This window comes from Cnephaeus nilssonii (genome assembly GCF_951640355.1).
Source record: "Cnephaeus nilssonii genome assembly, chromosome: X".
Lineage (NCBI taxonomy): Eukaryota > Metazoa > Chordata > Mammalia > Chiroptera > Vespertilionidae > Cnephaeus > Cnephaeus nilssonii.
In genome coordinates, this window is record NC_137071.1 from 52,209,945 (window position 1) to 52,236,182 (window position 26,238).

At 39.7% G+C, this 26,238-nt stretch overlaps 1 protein-coding gene across 2 annotated transcripts in view; it reads left to right on the forward strand.

Annotated features, from left to right (window-relative positions):
- The first annotated feature begins 3,024 nt into the window (after positions 1–3,024).
- The window catches only part of PBDC1 (polysaccharide biosynthesis domain containing 1), a 62,955-nt gene continuing 39,741 nt past the window's right edge, over positions 3,025–26,238 (forward strand). The window contains exons 1-2 of one of the 2 annotated variants that reach the window (XM_079765130.1): positions 3,025–3,130; positions 3,221–3,286. In XM_079765130.1, the coding sequence (XP_079621256.1) occupies positions 3,101–3,130; positions 3,221–3,286 (96 nt within the window). In that variant the 5' untranslated portion in view covers positions 3,025–3,100. The other variant, XM_079765131.1, reaches the window with a different exon arrangement.

Consider the following 26,238-nt stretch of genomic DNA (forward strand, 5'->3'; position numbering starts at 1 on the left):
GTGCCCTTTTAGGCTTTATAGAGAAAACAAAAAAACATCTGGAGGGAACACCTCAATTTCTCTGATATACTGTACACCTTCCAGAACAGTCTTTTTGTGTAAGGCCAATTCCCCAGTACACTTAAATTTCTCTAAACTTAAAATAATAATTTGAAAATCCCTGAAGTTCTTTTAAAATTAATTTCTGGATAAATCCAAAAGAATTGAAAACAGGGTCTCAAAGTGATATTTGAATGCCCATGTTCAAAATTGTCAAAAGGTGGAAGCAATCCAAATGTTCCTCAATAGATGAAAGATGTAGTATATCCGTACAAGGGAGTATTATTCAGCCTTAAAAAGAAAGGAAATACTGTCACCTGGCAGCAACATGGGTATTTATCTCTCAAAAAATGTATATACAGTTTAACAGGTGGTAGCTCAATTTTGAAAATGAAATGTATTTTAATAAACACTGCCTTTATAATTATTCGAAGTGTGTGTATATATATCCTTGAGGACATTATATTAAGTGAAATAATCTGGTCACAGAAAGACAAATATCACTTATTTGAGGTATTTAAAGTAGTTAAATTATAGGAAAAAGTAATATGGAGGTTGCCAGGGGCTGGGGGAAGGGAAAAATGAGGAGTTGTTTATTGGGTGTAGAGTTTCAGTTTTCAAGACAAAAAAGTTCTGGATGTCTATTGCACAGCAATGTGGAGGTACTTAACACTATTGAACTATACACTTAAAATGGTTAAGATGATAAATTTTTATTTTATGTGTGTTTTACCACAATTGAAAAAAGTACCTGGATCTCATGTTTCTTTTTATTTTGCAAGGACATTCTATGGTCATTGTCATTTGTCCTTTAACTCTCACTTCCTTTTGAAACCACTGTCATCTGACTTCTGTCCTCACTGTTCCACTAAAACTAATTTTTTGTTTGTTTGTTAATCCTCATAGGAGGATATTTTTTTCCATTGAGTTTGTTTTAGAGAAAGTGGAAGGGGGGGGAGAGAGAGAGAGAGAGAGAGAGAGAGAGAGAGAGAGAGAAATGTGATGTGAGAGAAACACATCTCGCTCGTGCTCCACCAGGACGGGGATCAAACCTGTAACCCTTGGCCTAGAATCTAACCAGAGACCTTTCCAAGTGCAGGATGACACTCTAACCAATGAACCATACTGTCCAGGGCCCAAAACCGTTCTTACTAAAGTTGTCAATGACCTCTTAATATTTCTGGTCTTAGTGTACTTAACCCAGAGTATTAGAGACTGTTCATCACTTCTTCCTGGAAGTTCTCTTATTCTTTGGCTTCTGTGAGACTCTCCCTTGGTTCTTTGCTGACGTCTCTCTGACAACTCTTTTTGCAGCCTTTTTTCCCCCTGCCTTTTTTCCTTCATAAATAGTTCTGTCCTTGCCCTGAGGCTCTTTGTGTCTTTAGAGTTCGGCAGTCTCCTTGAGACAGCTGAATTAAACCTGAAGTATCAGCTGTCAGATTTATATCTCTGATCAGATTTCCCTCTGACTAGTCAACTCTATATAATTGTCCCAGATTCTTCAAACACACCTCCTCAAACTAAATTCATCATCCCTGTTGTGTTTTCTAGCTCAATGACATTCATCCCCGAATTCTATTCTGAAACCTGGAAGTAATACTGAAATCCTAATTCTTTATTATCCTCCATATCCAATAAATCAAAAAGTCCTATTGATTGCATTTCCCTTATTAATTCTCAAAATTCATCTTAACTGCCAGCACCTTGGCTTAGGTTTGCATTACCCAGTGCCTTTAAGTTGATCTTTCTGCCTCCAATTTTGCCTTCTGCAATTTTGTCATGCACAGTGATCTTCTTAGAACTTGTTTGATTGTGAGGTTTGTCTACTTAAAAGGCTTTCAGTAGCTTGCCATTGCTTTTAGGGTAAGTCTTTTTTTAAAAAAATATTTTTATTGATTCCAGAGAGGAAGGGAGAGAGAGAGAGAGAGAGAGAGAGAGAGAGAGAGAGAGAGAGAGAATGAGAGAGAATTATTGATTGGCTGCCTCCTGCACACCCCCACTGGGGATCAACTCTGCAACTGGGTATGTACCCTTAGGGAATCGAACCTGGGACCCTTCAGTCTGTAGGCAGAAACTCTATCCACCGAGCCAATCAGCTAGGGCAGGGTGAAGTATTTTTTTTAAAAAAAATATATTTTATTGATTTTTTAGAGAGGAAAGGAGAGGGACAGAGATCTAGAAACATCGATGAGAGAGAAACATCGACCAGCTGCCTTCTGCACACCCCCTACCGGGGATGTGCCCGCAACCAATGTACATGCCCTTGACCGGAATCGAACCTGGGACCTTTCAGTCCGCAGACCGACGCTCTATCCACGGAGCCAAACCGGTTTTGGCATGAAGTCTTAACTTCTTAATATTTAGCATACAAATACCCTCTGCTCCTCCAAGTCATATATTACTACACTCTTAAAAATTATATATATATTTTTATTTTTTATTTTTATTTTCAGAAAGGAAGGGAGAGGGAGATAGAAACATCAATATCAATGATGAGAGAGAGGGGATCGGGATCAGTCTGCAATCTTGGCAAGTGACCTGACTGGGAATCCAACGTGACTTGCTGGTTCATAGGTTGATGCTCTACCACTGAAACAAACTGGACAGGCTTACTGCACTCTTTATCCAACTGTGCGCCAGTATTTGTTTGTGTCTGCATTTACAAATAGTGTGAATTCGATTCGCTGCTAGTATTCAGTGCAATGGGACCGAAAGCTGTATTATTTTAACTCAGGTTTTTCCCATGATCACAGATTTACTGAGTATTTAGGCGCCTCAGATCCCTCTAACAGCCCAGCCTAGCAACTAAGCAGCACTTTTGAGGGCGTGGGCGTGAGGAGGGGCCAGGGACTACCGCCTCCAGGCGAGGGAGGTTGCGGGTAGGCGCAGGCGCAGGCGCAGGCGCAGGCGCAGGCGCAGGCGCAGGCGCAGGCGCAGGCGCAGGCGCAGGCGCAGGCTGATGAAAGCCATTCTTGCCCCGCCCTCCCTTCCCAGCGGACAACGGAAAGAGCTCACGTAAAGTCATTTCCGGGAAGTGGAGCGGCGCTTTGTTAGCTGCAAAATGGAGGCGACTGGTGGAACTGAAAAGCCGGTGAGGCACTGCTCTGCGGTTGGGTGAATGGGGAAGTCGAGCTGACTCTAGCCTTGAACTCTCCCTCTCCTCCTCCTTTTTTCTTCCCAGGTTTCCGGGGAACTGGTATCAGTGGCACATGCTCTTTCTCTCCCAGCTGAGTCTTACGGCAACGACGTGAGTATGACACACACATTTTATCCATTTTGAGTTTATTCTTGTGTATGGTGTAATTTGGTGGGCTAGTTTCCAATTCACCTAGTCTGTGATGTCTGCAGGGCCTGCCACGAAATTGTAACCCCCTGCCCTGATATCTTACGTGTGCGCTACAAAATCGCGCCTTTCAGATCATTCTGATCCGTTTGGTCCACAAACGCAGGACTAATACCAATGGAAGTAGTTCCCAAACTTTGCTGCACATTAGAATCCCGTGTGAAGCATTTAAATATCCCGATGGCCAGAGCACAATCCATTTCAATTAAATCAGAATATCTGGGACTGAGAGCCTGGTATCCATATTTTTAAAGGCCCTCGAGTGATTCCACTGTGCAGTAAAGTTGCACTGGCTTATGGTGTGTCTTGTTTAGATTCTTAACGAGGAAGCACATGATGTATTTGAGGTTTTGTTTTATTTTGTTTTGTTGTTGTTGTTAATCCTCACCCAAGGATATTTTTGTTTTGTTGTTGTTAATCCTCACCCAAGAGTGGAAAGGAGGGAGAGACAGAAACATCTCTATGAGAGACACATCCATTGGTTGCCTCCCACATGCATCCGGACCAGGGCCAGGGATCAAGTCTGCAACTGAGGTATGTGCCCTTGACTGGAATTAAACCTGAGACCCTTCAGTCCACAGGCAGAGGCTCTATCCACTGAGACAAATTGGCTAGGGCCCATGATGTATTTGAGATACAAAACGCAAGGTTATGAGAACAGTAGTAACACTCAAATAAGAATGTGATCTAAGCTAGATGAGTGAATCAGGGCATAAGATACAAAGCAGTTTAGTTTAAGAATAAGCATATAGAGCCTAAACAGTAGATGAAGACTTCACTGTGATAGTGGATCTCAAATTGGATCCTCAAAGTGTAGGTGGACAAAGGACATGAATTAGCAGTCAGGCAAAGGGCCTGGAGATAAAACTGCAAAGGGATTCTTCTGGGATCAATGAAATAGATCCCTCCAATTTGAGTGGGAGATTCTAATGGAACAGGTGGTGGGTGCTTGGTAAGGGGTATTTATAAATTAACCTGCTTCATGATACTGTTTCATTTCTAAGTGTTATAGGGTGGGAAATTGGCTATCAGATAAACAAGTGATGATTATGAAATGCCACACTCTTAAAAGTGAAGAATAATTTCACTTCCATTATTTTGTTGTTTCAAGAGTTCAGTTGTATATGTGTGTTTATTATTTCAGTTTTGCAATGATTTAACTCAGTCTTTTAAAAATGTTTTTAATTTACTGATTGGTTTTAGAGAGCACCCTATTTGTTGTTTCACTTATTTTTGCATTCATTGGTTGATTTTTGTATATGCCCTAACCAGAGATCTAAGCCACAACCTTGGCTATGGGAGACAACGCTCTAAACAGGGCCTAACTCAGTCTTGAGAATATTATCTACTGTTTTATTTAGTTTCTAGCACTTTCATTAGCTTCCAGGAAAAGATAGTCCCTGGCTCATTCTATTTATTAGACTGTGTAGGTAGTTTTTTGTTTGTCATAAGGACAGAAGAATTATTTTATTGCCCAAACCCATTAGTCTAGTTTTTATCCTTTAACAGTAACACCAGTTTTGGTAGCTCTCCTGAGCATACATAGGCTTCCTTAATTTGTTCTCTAGTGGCAGGATTGGGAGATTTCTGACCTGGCATTTTTTTTTGACATTCCAAGGGGTGTCCAGGCATGGGTAGTTTTATTTTTATTTTTTAAAAATAATTCTTTATAGTTGAAAGTATTACATATGTCCCCCCTTTTTCCCACATTGACTCCTTGTAGCCTGCCCCCCAACCCCTGCCCAGACCCTCAGGGCCCCATTGTCTGTGTCCATGGGCCAAGCATATATGTATACAAGGTCCTTGGTTGATTACTTCCCACCCACCCACCCTTCCTGCCTTCCCTCTGAGATTCCACATTCTGTTCCATGCTTCCATGTCTCTGGATCCACTCCCTTCATCAGTTTATTTTGTTACTTAGATTCCACATATGAGTGTGATTGTATGATACTGGTCTTTCTCTGACTGATTTATTTCACGTAGCATAATTCTCTCCAGGTCCCTCCATGCTATCTCAAAGGGTAAGAGATTCTCCCTTTTTTTTTTTTTTCCAAAAGTAGCATCTCGCTTGTGACTGTTTTCTAGTTTCTTTTTTTTTTTAAATATATTTTTTTATTGATTTCAAAGAGGAAGGGATAGGAGGGTGAGAGAGAATCATTGATCAATTGTCTCCTGTATGCCTCCAACTGGGGATGGAGCCTGCAACCTGGGCATGTGCCCTTGACTGGAATCAAACCTGGAATCCTTCAGTCTGCAGCTGACACTATCCACTGAGCCAAACCAGCTGGGGCGAGGTCCTCCTTTTTTACTGCTGCATAGTATTCCACGGTACAGATGTACCACAGGTTTTTATCCACTCATTTACTATGGGCCCTTAGGCTGTTTCCAGATCTTCGCTATTGTAAATTGTGCTACTATGAACATAGGCTATGCATACTTTCTTTCTGATTCAGTGTTTCGGGTTTCTTAGGATATATTCCTAGAAGTGGGATCACTGGGTCAAATGGCAGATCCACATTTAATTTTTTGAGTAAACGCCATACTGTTTTCCAAAATGGTTACACTCCCACCAGCAGTGTACTAGGGTTCCCTATTCTCCACATCCACGCCAGCACTTGTCACTTGTTGATTTGTCCTTTTAATTTGCACCTCTCAAATTATCAGTGATTTTGGGCATTTTTTCATATGTCTTTTGGCCATCTGTATGTCCTCTTTGGAGAAGTGTCTATTTAGGTCCTTTGCCCATCTGTTTTAATTGGATTATTTGTCTTCTGTTAACTTTTATGAGTTCCTTATATATTTTGGATATTAACCCTTTATCAGATGTATCAGTACTGAATATACTCTCCCATACAGTGGGCTCCATTTTTGTCTTGTTGATGGTTTCTTTTGAGGTGCAGAAGCTTTTTATTTTCATGTAGTACCATTTGTTTATTTTTTCCTGAGTTTTCTTTGCCCTAAGAGATGTATCCATAATATAGATGTCTGAGATTTTGCTGCCTATGGTTTCTTCTAGGATTTTTATGGTTTCACGACTTACATTTAAGTCTTTTATCCATTTTGAGTTTATTCTTGTCTATGGTGTAATTTGGTGGGCTAGTTTCATTTTTTCCCACGTATCTGTCCAATTTTCCCAACACCATTTATTGAAGAGACTGTCTTAACTCCATTGTATGCTCTTGCCTTCTTTGTCAAATATTAATTGAGCATAATAGCTTAGGTCGATTTCTGGGGTCTCTGTACTTTTCCATTGACATATATGCCTGTTCTAGAGCTAGTACTAGGCTGTTTTGATTATGGTGGCTTTTTAGTATAAATTGAAATCTGGTATTGTGATTCCTCCAACTTTGTTTCTCTTTCTCAAGATTGCTGTGGCTATTCAGAGGTCTTTTTGATTCCATATAAATTTTTGGAGTATTTGTTCTAGATCTATGAAATATCCTGTTGATATTTTAATAGGGATTGCATTGAATCTATAGTTTGCCTTGGGTAATATGGACATTTTAATGATGTTGATTCTACCAATCCATGAACACAGTATATTCTTCCACTTGTTTATATCTTCTATCTCTTTTTTCAACATTCTGTAGTTTTCCAAAAACAGGTCTTTTTTGCCTTCTTGGTTAAGTTTATTCCTAAGTATTTTAATCTTTTTTGTTACAATGGTAAATGGTATTTCTTTTTTAGTTTTCTCTTTCTGAGAAGTCATTATTGGTATATAAAAAAGCCATCGATTTTTGGGTGTTGATTTTGTAGCCTGCTACATTGCCAAATTCATTTATTAAATCTAGTAGTGTTTTGGTAGAGTACTTATGGTTTTCTATGTACAATATCATATCATCTGCGAATAATGAGAGTTTTACTTCGTCCTTTCCAATTTGGATGCCTTTTATTTCTTTTTGTCTGATCACTGTGGCTAGGACTTCCAGGACTACGAGTATGTTGAACAGGAGTGGTGAAAGCAGACATCCCTGTCTTGTTCCTGTTCTCAGCGGAAATGTATTAGTTTTGCCCATTGAGTATGATGTCCGTTGTAGGTGTGTCATATGTGGCCTTTATCATGTTGAGCTATGCTCCCTTTATTTCCACTTTGCTGAGAGTTTTTATCAAAAATGGGTGTTGGATTTTTGTCAAATGCTTTTTCTGCATCTATTGGTATGATCATTTGATTTTTCTCTTTCAGTTTATGTGCTGTATTACATGTATTGATTTGCAAATATTGTACCAGCCTCACATCTCTGGAATAAATCCCACTTGGTGATGGTGTATGATCTTTTTAATATATTGCTGGATCCGGTTTGTTAATATTTTGTTGAGGATTTTAGCATCTATGTTCATCAACTATATTAGCCTGTAATTCTCTTCCTTTGTAGTGTCTTTATCTGGTTTTGGGATTAGGGTAATGCTGGCTTCATAGAAAGAGTTTGGAAGTGTTCCTTCCTCTTGAATTTTTTGGAATAGTTTGAGAAGTATAGGTGTTAGTTCTTCTTTGAATGTATGTTAAAACTGCCCTGTAAAGCCATCAGGACCAGGGCTTTTCTTTGCTGGGAGTTTTTTGATTACTGCTTCTATTTCATCAGTTGTTGGCCTATTCAGAGAATAGGATTGGCCTATTCAGGTATTCTGATTCTTCCTGATTCAGTTTTGGGAGACTGTATTTTCCTAGGAATTAATCCATTTCATCCACATTGTACAGCTTGTTGGCATATAGTTGTTCCTAGTATTTTCTTACAATCCTTTGTATTTCTGTATTGTCAGTGGTTACTTCTCCACTTTTGTTTCTGATTTTATGTATTTGGGTCCTCTTTGTTTCTTGATGAGTCTGGCTAACGGTTCATCAATTTTGTTTATCCTTTCAAAGAACCAGCTCTTGGTTTCATTAAATTTTTTTGGTATATATATTTTTTAGTCTCTATGTCATTTATTTCTGCTCTGATCTTTATCATTTCCTTCCTTCTACTTACAGTGGGCTTTTCTTGCTGTTCTCTTTCTAGTTCTTCAAGTTGTCGGGTTAAATAGTTTATTGTTGATATTTCTTGTTTTTTGAGGTAGGCCTATAGTGCTATGAATTTCCTTCTCAGGATGGCTTTTACTTTGTCCCAGAGATTTTGGGTTGTTGCTTGTTCATTTTCATGAAGTTTTTGATATTTTCCTTGATCTCATTGGTAACTCATTCATTGTTTAATTACATGTTATTTAGTCTCCATGTGTTTAAATGTTTCTGGGTGTTTCTACTGTAGCTGATTTCTAATTTCATTCCACTGTGATCTGAGAAGAAGCTTGATATGATTTCAATCTTCTTGAACTTGTAGAGACTTGTTTTGAGTCCTGACATGTGGTCTATCTTTGTGAATGATCCATGTGCACTTAGAAGTATATATATTCTGAAGCTTTGGGGTGAAAAGTTCTGTAAATGTCAACTAAATCCATCTGATCCAGTGTATCCTTTAGAGCAGTGGTCGCCAGCCGATGGTCCCCGGACCACTGGTGGTCCGTGAGGTACAAAAGGTTGGCGACCGTAGCATTAGTGTCACTGTTTCCTATTGACTTTTTGTCTGGAATATCTATCCAGTAAAGTTGTTGCAGAAGACCAAAGAAAAACCAAGCAACGCTTTTAGAGAAAGGAGTTACACTGTTTATTTACGCTGGTGTACCCAGAGAAATAACTTCCCAAATCTGAGTAAAGTAACATGCAGGGAGCTTCTCTTTTATATCTTTCTGGGGTCTTTGTCCCGCAAATATGGATTATGCTTCTGGTCTTTTTGTGGGTTTTGCCAAAAGGCCCCATGTGTTGGGGTCTCCAGACCATATCTGATGGTCTGGCCTGGCGCCAGCACTAATAACCCCCCTGCCGGGGCAGTGCACTGTTCCCAGTTTTATGGCCTCTGTATTTATTTTTTATTTTATTTTATTTTAATTTTATTTTATCTTATTTTATTTTTATTGTTTAAAGTATTAAATATAGTAGTACATATATCTCCTTTTTTTTCTCCCATTGACCTTCCCCCAGCCTTCCCTACCCCCTGTCGCATGCCCTCATCCCACCCCCCCAAGTGTCTTGTGTCCATTGGTGTGCTTATATGCATGCATACAAGTCCTTTGATTGATCTATTCCCCCCCCCCCCCCCTTCCCCAACACTCCCCAGCATTCCCGCTGTAATTTGACAGTCTGTTTGGTGCTTTACTGCCTCTGTATCTATCTTTTTTTAAAAAAATATGGAATGCTTCACGAATTTGTGTTTCATCCTTGTGCAGGGGCCATGCTAATCATCTCTGTATCCTTCCATTTTTTAGTATATGTGCTGCCAAAGTGAGCACTCTATCTATCTTTTTTTAAAAAAATATATTTTATTGATTTTTTACAGAGAGGAAGAGAGAGGGATAGAGAGTTAGAAACATCGATGAGAGAGAAACATCGATCAGCTGCCTCTTACACACCCCCTACTGGGGATGTGCCCGCAACCAAGGTACATGCCCTTGACCGGAATCGAACCTGGGACCTTTCAGTCCGCAGGCCGACGCTCTATCCACTGAGCCAAACCGATTTCGGCTGTATCTATCTTTTTATTCATCAGGTTATAATGTTCATTATTTTCCATAAATGAGTGAGATCATGTGGTATTTTTCTTTCATTGCCTGGCTTATTTCACTTAACATAATGCTCTCCAGGTTCATCCATGCTGCTGCAAATGGTGAGAATTCCTTCTTTTTTATAGCAGCATAGTATTCCATTGTGTAGATGTACCATAGTTTTCTAATCCACTCATCTGCTAATGGGCATTTAGGCTGTTTCCAAATCTTAGCTATAGTGAATTGTGCTGCTATTGACATAGGGGTACATATATCCTTTGTGATTGGTGTTTCTAGTTTCTTGGGATATATTCCTAGAAGTGGGATTACTGGGTCAAATGGGAGTTACATTTTTAGTATTTTGAGGAAACTCCATACCGTTCTCCACAGTGGCTGCACCAGTCTGCATTCCCACCAGCAGTGCATGAGGGTGCCTTTTTCTCCGCATCCTTGCCAGCACTTGTCGTTTGTTGATTTATTGATGATTGCCATTCTGACAGGTGTGAGATGGTACTGTATTGTCGTTTTGATTTGCATCTAGGATGTTTTCATGTCTCTTGGCCTTCCTTCTGTCTTCTTTCAAAAAGATTCTATTTAGGCCCATTGCCTATATTTTTATTGGATCATTTATCTTCCTTTTATTAAGTTGTATAAGTTGCCTGTAGATGTTGGAGATTAAACCTTTATCAGTGATAACATTTGCAAATATGTTCTCCCATACATTGGACTTTCCTGTTGTTTTGTTGATGATTTCTTTTGTTGTGAAAAAGCTTTTTATTTGGATGTAATCCCATTTGTTTACTTTCTCTTTAGTTTCCATTGCCCTAGGAGTGGTATCAGTTGAAGAAATTGCTTCGGCATATGTCTGAGACTTCTCTGCCTGTGGATTCCTCTAGTATTTTTATGGTTTCCGATCTTATGTTTAAGTCCTTGATCCATTTTGAATTTATTTTTGTGTATGGTGTAAGTTGATGGTCTAGTTCAGTGGTCGGCAAACTCATTAGTCAACAGAGCCAAATATCAACAGTACAACAATTGAAATATCTTTTGAGAGCCAAACTTTTTAAACTTAAACTTTTTCTAACGCCACTTCTTCAAAATAGACTCGCCCAGGCCGTGGTATTTTGTGGAAGAGCCACACTCAAGGGGCCAAAGAGCTGCATGTGGCTCGCGAGCTGCAGTTTGCCGACCACGGGTCTAGTTTCATTTTTTTGCATATATCTGTCCAATTTTCCCAACACCATTTATTGAAGAGACTGTCTTGACTCCATTGTATGTTCATGCCTCCTTTGTCAAATATTTTTTTAAATTACTTTATTGATTAAGGTATCACATATTTGTCCTCATCCCCCCCCATTCCCATCCCAAACCCCTCCCCATGCATGCCCCCAACCCCCTGTTGTCCGTGACCACTGGTTAGGCTCATATGCGTGCACACAAGTCCTTTGGTTGATCTTTCTCCCTTATCCCCACCCTCCCCTACCTTCCCTCTGAGGTCTGACAGTCTGATCGATGCTGTTCTTGTTCATCAGTCTATGTTGTTCATCATTTCCCCTAGATGAGTGAGCTCATGTGATACTAGGAATACACTTATGGGAACCGAAAATGAGACAAGCAATAATGGTTATGCTGAGAGGCAAATGAATCATTCTATAGTAAGTTTCTTTCTGGGCCAACAGTTCTTTTGAGTCCCAATTTCTATGTCAAACAGTTCCTTATGTGTACATCTCAGCAATGATATTTCAGTTATGGATGGTGGACAAATGGTGGTAATGTAGGTCCGACCCTCTCTTGTTTGGTCCTGGGCAACCTGCATTGACGCACAGATGCTGACTGCTAGTATGGCAAGGCATCATCAGCGTCTTCCATCTCTGGACTGTTTCTCTTCTGTCTTCATGGCTGGAGCACTCCTGTCAATTGTTCTCTGTTGCCAGAATCCACATGGTCTGGGAGTTGTTTTCTGAAAATATACAAACATATTCTCGACCAAAAATTAATAAAGGAATATTTTCTATAAATTTGACTTGCGATCCTTTTTCATTTTTTGCCCAAACGATTTTTTCTTTGGCTTGTTTTGACACCATGTATGTTTTACATGGGTGTCTTGCTGTTAGTATTACAAATGAAAGTTAATTTTCTAAAGTAAAAATTTTCTAGATGTAATTTACTTACAGCAGTGATGGCGAACCTATGACACGCGTGTCAGCACTGACACATGTAGCCATTTCTGATGATACGTGGCCGCTGAGGCGGCCGCATGCCGAGGATGAAACATTTGCTACTCCTGAGGATGAAACATTTGCGAAATAATGTTTTTTCCTCAAAGTGACACGCTACCCGAGTTATGCTCAGGTTTTTGGCGAAGTTTGACACACCAAGCTCAAAAGGTTGCCCATCACTGACTTATAGGATATTTTTCCTTATATGATATTCTTCTACTATCCTCCCTTTTTTGATTTAAATATTAGGGGGCTTTTAGAAATTTTAAAATGTAATCTTGATAGCTTTTAAATTTTAATTTTTTGCACTAAAATGTGACTGCTTTAGGTTCATAACATGTTGCACAATTTTACCATGAGATGAACTACCAATAAAAATTTTAGTTAACACTTTAGGAACAGCTTTTTTGTCCAGTACCATTGATTTTTCTAGAATATTCCCTTAATTCAATTAGCCAATTTAAGTTAGCCTGAAAACTTGACTACTATTTTACTGTCAAATTTAATACTCTAACAACCATCTTATTTTACCCTGTAAATATTAGTTGAAAGGATTATTTGCCTTCTTGAGTAGGCCCTGAGCATTCCTGGTGCTAGGCTGGGTTTAGATATCAAAAACCCCACTAACCCGCACCATGGGTACCAGACATCTCCATCAAGTCTTGTTGCAGTGAGAGGGCAGCTGCTGTCGGCCAAGTCTCTGTCTGTTACCTGGGTCCCGATTTGAGCTGGGTATGGGAAGCTAAGCAGCCATGGGGGCAGGAGACCTCCCTCAGCAGGGGTGAGGGTTCAGGCCCCTGCAAAGTTGGGGGGGGGGTGAAGGTCTGTGTCCCACATCTGTTGACCCCCAAGTTCTCTTCTGATGGCCCCTCTGCGACTGTGCCTGTCTTAGGTTGTTCCTTCCCTGAGGAATCTTACCTGTCTCTGGCTAACCAGCCATCCTCCAGGGCCAAGAAGGGTGATTTGAGGTTCAGTTCTGTCTCCTTGGTAGCCTACGCCCCCATGGCCTCCTTGCCCAGCACCTGCCTTGGGATCCCCTTGCCTGCTGGCAGGGCCCTAGCACTGATCACATATCTCGTGAAACCCAGGTTTCGTCTCCAGCGAGGGCCCAGCTCACCCGACTGGGCGAGAGACAGATCCATGGTACCAGCCATCACGAGGCTTCAACCTCGGAATGAACAGAAAGCTCAGACAACAGCTGTGGACAATTGGATTGTGAGAAGGCAAGAGGGGCCTATATAGAATGCTCAGGTGCCTTCCCAGGGGGCCCTCTACACAGTGGAAGGGATTAAATCCTTTCATGTCCTTTTAAAATTGCTGCCAGACATTCAAAGAATTAGTAAGTTTGTTGGGGATAATTGTACATTATGCTGTTGTCATTCTAAAATATCTAGAGATGTGTTACCTTTGTCTCCAAGCACCAAAAAGATGATTTTTTTATTGATACCCAAGGGTGCAAGGTATTATTATAGCTAATGGGGATAACACAAATCGGGGAAAAATTATAATGACATTGTAGAATAATATCATGTAAGGATATTCTTTGCTCTAGGCCATGGCTATTCCATTTCAAACTGGCTGCCAATTTCTTTTTATATAGACAAGGTCTTAGTTACATTTTCTACATCTATCCCAGGAGAAAGTAGTGATATTCCCTTTCTTTGGTGTCCACACAAGCCAAAAACCTCTCTTTAATTTAACATACAAAGGAGCAATGGTTTGATTTTGTGTCATACAAAAGGGAAGCTGGGTGGAGACCCTTATTTAATTATACATCCTTGTGCCACCCATGGTCCTCCTGGATGACCAAGGTGTTTGGTATTATTGGTGACTACATTAGTAGAGGGATCAGCCCACTTTAGGGCTCTTACCCATGAAAGGTCAGGAACATAAGTCCAAAATACTTCCCCATTTGCCCGAGGTAATATTACCATACAACTGATGACTGCTAGCATGGTAAGAAAGATGTTCTCAGGCATACTTGGGGTTCTGGTTACCTCACAATTTCTTTTTAATTTTTTTTAATTTTTTATTTTTATTATGATTATGATTTTTTATATGTGTCCTTATTCCCCCATTATCCCCCATCCCCAATTCGTGCCCCACCACCCTGTTGTCTGTGTCCATTGATTAGGCTCATTGCATGTACACAAGTCCCTTAGTTGATCTCTCCCCCTTTCTCCTACCCACCCCCTCCTTCCCTGAGGTTTGAGGTTCTGATTGACGTTTCTCAGTCTCTGGATCTGTTCTTGTTCATCAGTCTATGCCGTTCATTATATTCCACAAATGAGTGAGATCATGTGATATTTATCTTTCTCTGCCTGGCTTATTTCACTTAGCATAATGCTCTCCATCTCCATCCATGTTGTTGCAAATGGTAGGAGCTCCTTTTTTACTGCAGAATAGTATTCCGTTTTGTAGATATACCACAGTTTTTTAATCCACTCATCTGCTGATGGGCATTTGGGTTGTTTCCAAATCTCAGCTATGGTGAATTATGCTGCTGTAAACATAGGGGTACATATATTCTTTCTGATTCGTGTTTCTAGTTTCTTGGGATATATTCCTAGGAGTGGGATCACTGGGTCAAATGGGAGTTCCATTTTTAGTTTTTTGAGGAAACTCCATACTGTTCTCCACAGTGGCTGTACCAGTCTGCATTCCCACCAGCAGTGCAAAAAGAGTTCCTTTTTCTCTGCATCCTCGCCAACACTTGCTGTTTGTTGATTATAGCCATTCTGACAGGTGTGAGATGGTACCGCATTGATGTTTTGATTTGCATCTCTCTGATGATTAGTGACTTTGAGCATGTTTTCATATGTCTCTTGGCCTTCCTTCTGTCTTCTTTTGAAAAGTGTCTATTTAGATCAGTTGCCCATTTTTTCATTGGGTTGTTTATCTTCTTTTTGTTAAGTTGTATGAGTTTTCTGTAAATGTTGGAGATTAAACCCTTATCGTTGATATCATTGGCAAATATGTTCTCACTTGCAGTGTGCTTTCTTGCTGTTTTATTGATGGTTTCCTTTGCTGTACAAAAGCTTTTTATTTTGATGTAGTACCATTTGTTTATTTTCTCTTTCGCTTCCATTGCACTAAGAGCAGTATCAGTGAAGAAGTTCTTTAGGCATATGTCTGAGATTTCTCTGCCTGTGGATTCCTCTAGTATTTTTATGGTTTCCAGTCTTATGTTTAAGTCCTTTATCCATTTTGAGTTTATTTTTGTGTATGGTGAAAGTTGGTGATCTAGTTTCAATTTTTTGCATGTATCTGTCCAATTTTTTTAACACCATTTGTTGAAGAGACTGTCTTGACTCCATTGTATGTTCATGCCTCCTTTGTCAAATATTAATTGGGCATAGTGGTTTGAGTCAATTTCTGGGTTCTCTATTATATTCCATTGATCTATGTGTCTGTCCTTGTGCCCGTACCAGGCTGTTTTAAGAACAGTGGCTTTGTAATACAGCTTGAAATCTGGTATTGAGATCCCACCTACTTTGTTCTTCTTTCTCAGGATTGCTGCAGCTATTCGGGGTCTTTTTATTCCAGATGAATTTTTGGAGAGTTCTTTCTAGGTCTGTGAAATATGCCGTTGGTATTTTAATGGGAAGTGCATTGAATTTATAGATTGCTTTGGGTAATATGGACATTTTGATGATGTTGATTCTACCAATCCATGAACATGGTATGTTCTTCCATCTGTTTATGTCTTCCTCTATCTCTTTTTTCAGTGTCGTTTAGGTTTCCACATATAGGTCTTTTACTTCCTTAGTTAAGTTTATTCCTAGGTATCTCAATTTTTTTGTTGCGATGCTAAATGGGATTGCTTTTTTAGTTTCTCTTTCTGTAAGTTCACTATTGGAGTATAGAAATGCCATAGATTTCTTGGCGTTAATTTTGTATCCTGCTATAATGCCAAATTCATTTATTAAGTCTAATAATTTTTTGATGAAGTCTTTAGGGTTTTCTATATACAGTATCATGTCATCTGCGAATAAGGACAGTTTTACTTTTTCTTATCCAATTTATATGCCTTTTATTTCTTCTTTTTGTCTGATTGCAATGGCTAGTACTTCCAGCACTATGTTGAACAGGAGTGGTGAGAGTGGGCATCCCTGTCTTGTTCCTGTTCTTAGGGGAAATGGTTTTAATTTTTGCCCATTGTGTATGATGTTAGCTGTAGGTTTGCCATATATGGCTTTTATTATGTTGAGGTATGATCCTTCTATTCCCACCTTGCTGAGAGTTTTTATCAAGAAAGGATGTTGGATTTTGTCAAAAGCTTTTTCTGCATCAATTGATATGACTATGTGGTTTTTATTTCTCAATTTGTTTATGTGCTATATCACATTTATTGATTTGGCGAATATTGTACCATCGTGGCATCGCTGGGATACATCCTACTTGGTCATGGTGTATGATCTTTCTGATGTACTGCTGGATCCAATTTGCTAGAATTTTGTTGAGGATTTTGGCATCTATGTTCATGAGGGATATTGGCTGTAATTCTCTTTCATTGTTTTGTCTTTATCTGGTTTTGGTATTAGGGTGATGCTGGCTTCATAGAAGGAAACTGGAAGTGTTCCTTCCTCTTGAATTTTTTGGAATAGTCTGAGGAGGCTAGGTTTTATTTCTTCTTTGTATGTTTGGTAAAATTCCCCTGTGAATCCATCTGGCCACGGGCTTTTGTTTGCTGGAGGCTTTTTGATGACTGCTTCAATTTCTTCCATAGTTATCAGCCTATTCAGATTTTTAGATCTTTCTGAGTAAGTTTTGGAAGGTTGTATTTTTTAGGAATATGTCCATTTAATCCAGGTTGTCTAGTTTGTTAGAATAGTGTTGTTCATAGTATTTTTTAACAATCCTTTGTATTTCGGTGGGGTCTGTTGTCATTTCTCCTCTTCCATTTGTGATTTTGTTTATTTGGGTCCTCTTTCTTTTCTTCTTGGTGAGCCTGTGTAGAGGTTCATCAGTCTTGTTTATCCTTTCAGAGAACCAGCTCTTGGTTTTGTTGATCTTTTGTATTGTTTTTTTTTTTGTGTGTGTGTCTATGTCATTTGTCTCCACTCTGATCTTTATTATTTCCTTCCTTCTGCTTACACTGGGCTTTTCTTGTTGCTCTCTTTCTATGTCTTTGTGTTGTAGGGTTAGGTAATTTATTACCATTGTTTCTTGTTTTTTTGCAGTAGGCTTATAGAGCTATGAATTTCCCTCTCAAGACTGCTTTCGCTGTGTCCCATAGATATTGGAATGTTGTGTTTTCACTTTCGTTTGTTGCCATGATGTTTTTCATTTGTTCCTTAATCTCTCTGGTAACCCAGTCATTGTTTAGTAGCATGCTATTTAGTCTCCATGTGTTTGATTTTTTTTTTGAATTTATTTTTATTTTTATTATTTTTTTAAATTTCTTTATTGATTAAGGTATCACATATTTGTCCTCATCCCCCCATTCCCATCCCACACCCCTCCCCACACATGCCCCCATCCCCCTGTTGTCCTTAACCGCTGGTTAGGCTCATATGTCTGCACGCAAGTCCTTTGGTTGATCTCCCCCTTTACCCCCACCCTTACCTACCCTCCCCCTGAGGCCCGACAGTCTGATCCATGCCTCCTTGTTTCTGGGTCTGTTCTTGTTCATCAGTCTATGTTGTTCATTATTTCCCCTAGATGAGTGAGATCATGTGCTATTAGAAATACACTTATAGGAACCGAAAATGAGACTAGCAATAATGGTTATGGTGACAGGCAAATGAATCAGTGTGTAGTGAGTTTCTTTCTGGGCCAACAGCTCCCTCGAGACCCAATTTCAATGTCCAACAGTTCCTTATGTGTACATGTCGGCACTGACATTTCAGTTCTGGATGGTGGGCAAATGGTGGTAATGCAGGTCCGACTCTGTCCGGTTTGGTCCTGGGCAATCTGCAGTGATGCACAGCTGCTAACTGCTAGTATGGGAAGGCCACATCAGCGTCTTCCTTCTCTGGACTGCTTCTCTTCTGTCTTCATGGCTGGAGTAGTCCTGTTGATTCCTCTCTGTTGCTGGAATCCACATGGTCTCGGAGTTGTTTTCTGAAAATATACAAACATATTCTCGACCAAAGGTTAATAAAGGAATATTTTCTATAAATTTGACTGGGAATCCTTTTTCAATTTTTGCCCAAATGATTTTCCTCTGGCTTGTTTTGTCACCTTGTGTGTTTTTCATGGGTGTCTTGCTTTTAGCCTTACAATTAATTTTCTAAAGTATTAATTTTCTAGATGTAATTTACTTACAGGATATTTTTCCTTACATGATATTACTCTACTATTCCCTCCTTTTTTGATTTAAATGTTAGGAGGCTTTTGAAAATTTTATAATGTATTCTTGATGGCTTTTAAATTTTAATTTTTTGCACTATAATATTACTGTTTTAGGTTCATTATATGGTGCACACTTTTATCATGAGATGAAGTACCAATAAAAATTTTAGTTGACTCTTTAGGAACACCTTTTTTCTGGAACAATTAATTTTTCTAGAATATTCACTTGTTTCAACTAGCCAATTTAAATTTGCCTGAAAACTTGACTACTATTTTAGTGTCAAATTTATTACTCTAACAATAATCTTGTTTTACCCTGTAAATATTGGTGGAAGGGATTATTTGCCTTCTTGAGTAGGTCCTGAGCATTCCTGGTGGTAGGCTGGATTTAGATATCGTAAACCCGCTTCCCCACACCATGGGTACAAGGCAACTCAAACAATTCTTGTTGGAGTGAGAGGGCAGCTGCTGTCGGCCAAGTCTCTGTCGGTCACCTGGGTCCTGATCTGAGCTGGGCATGGGAAGCACAAACCAGCCATGGGGGCAGGAGACCTCCCTCAGAAGGGGCTAGTGTCCAGGCCCCTGCAATGTTGGGGGGGATGAGGATCTGTGCCCCACCTCTGTTGATCCCTAAATTCTCTCCTGATGGCCCCTCTGCGACTGTGCCTGTCTTAGGTTGTTCCTTCCTTGAGGAATCTTACCCGTCTCTGGCTAACCAGCCATCCTCCGGGGCCAAGCAGGGTGACGTGAGGTTCAGTTTTGTCTCCTTGGTAGCCTATGCCCCCGTGGCCTCCATGCCCAGCACCTGCCTTGGGATCCCCTCACCTGCTGGCGGGGCAGTTTGCCGACCACTGGGTTAGGTGATTTATTAGCATTGTTTCTTGTTTTTTTTTTGCAGTAGGCTTGTAGAGCTATAAACTTCCCTCTCAAGACAGCTTTTGTGGGTCCCATAGATTTTGGATTGTTGTGTTTTCATTGTTGTTTGTTGCCATGATTTTTTTTATTTCTTCTTTGATCTCTCTGGTAACCCAGTCGTTGTTTAATACCATGCTATTTAGTCTCCATGTGTTTCATATTTTTGGATTGTTTTTATTGTAGTTGATTTCCAGTTTTATGCCACTGTGATCTGAGAAGATGCTTGATATGATTTCTATCTTATTGAATTTGAAGAGACTTTGCCTGTGACCCAACGTATGGTCTATCTTTGAAAATGACCCATGTGCACTTGAGAAGAATGTATATTCTGTGGCTTTGGGGTGAAATGTTCTGAAGATGTCAATTAATTCCATCTGGTCTAGTGAGTCATTTAGGATTGATGTTTCTTTGCTGATTTTTTTGTTTAGAGGATTTGTCCAATTGTGATAGTGGGGTGTGAAAGTCTCCTACTATGATTGTATTGCTGTCAATCTCTCCCTTGATATCCGCCAGGAGTTTTTTTTTATGTATTTGGGTGCTCTTGTATTGGGTGCTTATATGTTTATCAGAGTTATTTCTTCTTGTTGGATTGCTCCCTTTAGTATTATGAAGTGGCCATCCTTATCTCTTGTTATATCCTTCACTTTGAGATCTAATTTGTCAGATATAAGTATTGCTACTCCAGCTTTTTTTTTCATTTCCATTCGCCTGGAAAAACCTTTTTCCATCCCTTCACCCTCAGTCTGTGTGTGTCTTTTATTCTGAGGTGGGTTTCTTGTAGACAGAAGATATATGGGTTATGTTTTCTTATTCAATCCATTACCCTATGTCTTTTGATTGGGGCATTTAATCCATTTACATTTAAAGTTAGTATTGATAGGTTCTTGTTTGTCACCATTCTTATTTTTTACCCCTGTGTTCCTTCTTCACTTCCTATTTCTGCGTTTTGTTTTGTTTTTTTCAGCAGACCCTTTAGCATTTCTTGCATTGCTCATTTGGTGGTGATAAACTCCCTTAGTCCTTTTTTGTCTGTGAAGCTCCTGATTTCACCTTCCATTTTGTTTGATAGACTTGCTGGTTACAGTATTATTGGATTCAGATCCTTCCGTTTCATGACTTGGTATATTTCATTCCATTCCTTTCTGGCCTGATGTGTTTCTGTTGAGAAATCAGTTGCTAGCCTGATGGGGGTTCCTTTGTATGTAACTTTCTGTCTCTCTCGGGCTGCTTTTAGGATTCTTACTTTGTCATTGTTGTTTGCCAATTATAATTCGCCTTGGCATCGGTCTTTTGGGGTTCATTTTGCTTGGGACTCTGTGAGCTTTTTCGATTTGTGTGGGTTTTTTCTTCCCTATATCAGAGAAGTTTTCTGTCATTATTTCTTCAAACAACTTTTCTATTCTTTGCTCAGTTTCCTCTCCTCTGCAACCCCTATTATGTGGATGTTGTTTTGTTTCGTTTTGTCCCAAAGTTCCCTTAGGCTCTCCTTCTGCTTTTTCTTTTCTTTTTTTTTAAAAATATATTTTATTGATTTTTTACAGAGAGGAAGGGAGAGGGATAGAGAGCTAGAAACATCGATGAGAGAGAAACACTGATCAGCTGACTCCTGCACACCCCCTACTGGTATGTGCCTGCAACCAAGGTACATGCCCTTGACCGGAATCGAACCTTGGACCCTTGAGTCCACAGGCCGATGCTCTATCCACTGAGCCAAACCGTTTTTGACATCTCCTCCTGCTTTTTAATTTTTTTTTCTAGAAGCTGATCTATTTGTGTATTTTTTCCATCCTTGTCTTCTAGCTCACTGATGCGGTCCTTTGATTCTCCTAGTCTACTCTTGTTGCTTTCTATTGAGTTCTTTACAGCAGCGATGTCATTTTTCATTTCTTCTTAGTTCTTCTTCATTTCTTCTTGGTTCTTACACATATTGTCGAATTTTTCTTCTAGTCTTTTCATCCACCTGATGACCATTTCTCGGAATTCTTTTTCTGACAGGTTGCTTGCCTCCATTTCATTTACTTCCTTTTCTGGTGATGCCGGCTTTTCTTTCATATGCGACATGGTTCTGTTTCTCCCCATGATCTCTCTTCTCTGGGTGTCTGGTTATGTAGTTCTCTCTCTCCTGCATTGATTTAAAGGCACAGAAGAGATCACAACCATGTACAACGCACAAGGCACTGAACAGAAATGTATTCACGATATTAATAACCCCTAATAAAGGTGACCCCCAGAGAAAGGCGAATTAGAGGATAGGAGAGAAAGAAGAGGAGAAAAAAAAAAAAGGAGTGCAAAAATGAAATTGGGAAAAGGAAAAAAACCGTAAGAGAGAAAAGAAAGATTATAAGAAGGAATATGGGAATAATATATATATATATGGGGGAAAACTCCAATAGAACAGCCACTAATCGCAACAAGTGCCAGCACAAGTATCTCGAGATGAATCCAAACTACAAACAACTAATATCAAGCGAGTCAAGGGAAAACAGAAGCAAAAAGCAAAATCAAACAAAAAAAGAGAAACACAGGACAAACAAACAAAAACAATAGGAGCAGAAAAATGGTGGCAGAATAGACACGCGTTCTGAGCCTTGTCCCGGAACAGAAAGAAAAAACAGCTGAGGGTCGCACTGGGAGTGCTTGTTAGCAACCTAAGGGACAGCTGAACTCCTGGAGAAGGTGGGGGACTGCTGGTCGCAGTTCCCCTGATAGGGCAGCCCCCAAGGCACCTGGATCCCCTCCTGGAGTTATGGGCGCGAACTGGGAAATCTCGCCATCTTGAAAGGGAAAGTGGATCTTGTCGGAGGCCTGAAAACCAACAACTGCGGCGACCTCCAAACAGCTGTGAGCCCCAGAACACTGGTCTCAAGTGGCTCGAACACTTGGACTCAAAGGAGCTCTTTACTCCACTATGGAAAGGTGAGATTTTGCGGGGTTCGGGTGAGGACTCTAGTCCCGGTGGGAGAGAGAAACACGTGCGCACTGTGGGAGCTGGAGGACCAGGGAGGTCTGTGCCTGGAGAAATCCGAGGCTGTTGGGGCTGGTGTGATCCGTGATTGTGGAAGGGGGCCCTCAGAGCTGCTAACGTGGGATCCCTAAAGAGCAACCCGTTTTGATCTGACGTGGAGGCATAGCCTGGGAGTTTCAGGGGTGAGCAGTCTGCTTGAACTTGCCCTCCAGCCTTCGCAAACTGGTATTGAGTGCCAAAGAGAAAAAAGGCTAGAGAGGCCTTAGCATCCTGGAAGTCAACCCAGAAACACTGCCACCCAGAGGCTGAATCACAAATTGACCCTAGTGTAACCAAAAATAAAGGAATACCAGAAATTAAGACACCGCCTGCTTAAAAATCAGGACTGGATTACAACACTGAGGAGCAGTGAAACGCAGGGAACTGCAATACTGTCCTGACTGGGAAACAGGCGTGCCAAACAGAACAATAGAATGAATGACCTTCATTACTGCACATTTTATTTTTTTATTTTTAATTTTAATTTTTTAAATTTTCATTTTTTGCATCATTTACTTAAGAAACTACTGTATTTTCCGGCGTATAAGACAACTGTGCATATAAGACAACCCCCAACTTTTCCAGTTAAAATATAGAGTTTGGGATATACCCTCCCTATAAGATGACACCCTGCGTATAAGACGACACCTGACTTTGAGAACATTTCTCTGGGTTCAAAAGTCGCCTTATACGCTGGAAAATATGGTATTTTTTTCTTTTTCCCTCAAGTGATTTTACCTTTTTAATTATTACATTTTTATTGACAATCAGCATTATTACTACTACTATTTTACCTTTTAAATTTTATTTATATATATTTTTTCTATTATTTTTTAAAGTGTCATTTTATTTTCTCTTAATTTTACTTCTGGATTAATGTTCTACAGTCTATTTTCATCTTTCTTTCACCATCGTTTTATTCTATCTCAACTCTACCTTTATGCCATCACTCTCTTCCTAACCTTTCCCCTTTTGATGTCTGTTGCTCTTAACCCTTTCCTGCTTGATTTTCCCTATTCTTTCTGTTTACCCCTGCTAAAATTTCACCCTACTTATATATCTAATTTGCAATCCCCTGCTCCATGTCCATGCACACTTCTCTCTTTGCTGTCTTAACTATATAAAAAATTGTTTTTCTCTCTGTCTTTTTGTTGTTTTTTGCTTGAATGTTGATTATATTGAATTTTTATACTTTTTTGTGAGATTGTTTTGCTTATTCTTTTTTTGTATGTTGTGTTTTGTTTTTTTTTACTTGTTTTCCCTTGCCTCGCTTGATATTATTTGGTGTTGTACGTTGTATTAATCAGCAGGTACTTGTTGCTGGCATTTGCTATGATTAGTGATTGTTCTATTGGAGTTTTCTCCCCCTATATATAGTTTGTTCCTCTTTTCTCTCTCAGTCTAGTTCTAGTCTCTCCTATTTTTTTCTCCTTTTCGCAATTTCATTTTGACACTCCTTTTTTCTTTCTTTTTACTCTTCTTTCTCTCCTGTCCCCTAGTTTGTCTTTCTCTGGTGGTCACCTTTATTGGAGGTTATTAATATCGTGAACACATTTCTGTTCAGTGCCTTGTCGGTTGTACCTGGTTGTGTTTTATTTTGTGCCTTTAAATCAACACAGGTGAGACAGAACTACATAACCAGACATCTAGAGAAGAGAGACCATGGGGAGACCAAGAAACAGCCCACATATGAAAGAAAAGCAGGCATCACCAGAAAAGGAAGTAAACGAATTAGAGGCCAGCAACCTTTCAGACAAGGAATTCAGAGAAATGGTCATAAGGTGGCTGAAAAGAATGGAAGACAAATTTGACAATATGAGTAAGAACCAAAAGGAAATGAAGAAGAACCAAGAAAAATTAAAAATGTCTTCGCTGCTGTAAAGAACTCAATAGAAAGCATCAAGAGTAGACTAGAAGAAGCAGAGGACCGCATCAGTGAGCTAGAAAAGAAGATGGGAAAAAATACCCAAGTAGAGCAGCTTCTAGAAAAAAAAATTAAAAAGCAGGAGGAGAGCCTAAGGCAGTGATGGGCAGCCTTTTCAGCTTGGTGTGTCAAACTTCACCAGAAAATGAGCATATCTTGGGTAGTGTGTCATTATTTCCCAAATGTTTCATCCCCAGGAGCAGCAAATGTTTCATCCTCGGCGTGCGGCCGCCTCAGTGGCCGCGTGTCATCAGAAATGGCTACGTGTGTCAGTGCTGACACGTGTGTCATAGGTTCGACATCACTGGCCTAAGGGAACTTTGGGACAACACAAAACAAAACAACATCCGCATAATAGGGATTCCAGAAAAAGAAGAAACTGAGCAAGGAATAGAAAACCTGTTTGAAGAAATAATGACAGAAAACTTTCCTAATATAGGGAAGAAAAACCCCACACAAATCCAAGAAGCTCACATAGTCCCAAGCAAAATGAACCCCAAAAGACCGATGCCAAGGCACATTATAATTAAATTGGCAAACACCAACGATAAAGTAAGAATCTTAAAAGTAGCCAGAGAGACAGAAAGTTACATACAAAGGAACCCCCATCACCCTGACCAGTGTTCCTCAGTGGATAGAGCATCGGCCTGTGGACTGAAGGGTCCCGGGTTCGATTCCGGTCGGGGGCATGTGCCTTTGTTGCAGGCACATCACCAGGTGGGAGCCTGCAGGTGGCAGTCGATCGATGTTTCTTTCTCATAGACGTTTCGAACTCTCTATCCCTCTACCTTCCTCTCTGTAAAATAATCAATAAAATATATTATAAAAAAGGAACCCCCATCAGACGAGCAACTGATTTCTCCACAGAAACTCATCAGGCAAGAAGTGAAAGGAATAAAGTATACAGTCATGCAAAATAAGGGTCTCAATGCAAGAATACTGTACCTAGCAAGGTTATCAATGAAAAGTTAAGGTGAAATAAGGAGCTTCACAGACAAAAATATACTAAGGGAATTTATCACCACTAAACCAACAATGCAGGAAATGCTAATGGGTCTGCTGTTAAAAAAAAGAAAAGAAATCAGAAGCGAAGAAGGAACACAGGGGTATAGAATAAAAATGGCGACAAATAAGTAACTATCAATAATAACTTTAAATGTAAATGGATTAAATGCCCCAATCATAAGACATAGTGTAACAGATTGGTTAAGAAAACAAGACCTATATATCTGCTGTGTACAAGAAACTTACCTCAGAAAAAAAGACGCACAGAGACTTAGGGTGAAGGGATGGAAAAGTTTTTCCACGCGAATGGAAATGAAAAATAAAAAGCTGGAGTAGCACTACTTATATCTGACAAATTAGATCTCAAAGTGAAAGACATAACAAGAGATAAGGAAGACCACTTTATAATACTAAAGGGAGCAATCCTAGAAGAAGAAATAACTCTGGTAAACATATACACACCCAATACAGGAGCACCCAAATACATAAAAGAACTTCTGGAGGATATCAAGGGTGAGATTAACAACAATCAATCATAATAGGAGACTTTAATACCCCACTATCATCATTGGACAAATCCTTTAAAAAAAATGAGCAAAGAAACATCAATCCTAAATGACTCACTAGGCCAGATGGAATTAATTGACATCTTTGGGACATTTCACCCCAAAGCCACAGAATATACATTCTTCTTAAGTGCACATGGGTCATTTTCAAAGATAGACCATATTCTGGGACATAGGCAAAGTCTCTTTAAATTCAAGAAGATATAAATCTTACCGAGTATCTTCTCAAATCACAGTGGCATAAAACTGGAAATCAATTACAATAAAAACAATCCAAAAAAGTCTAACACATGGAGACTTAACAGCATGCTGTTAAACAATGACTGGGTTACCAGAGTGATCAAGGAAGAAATAAA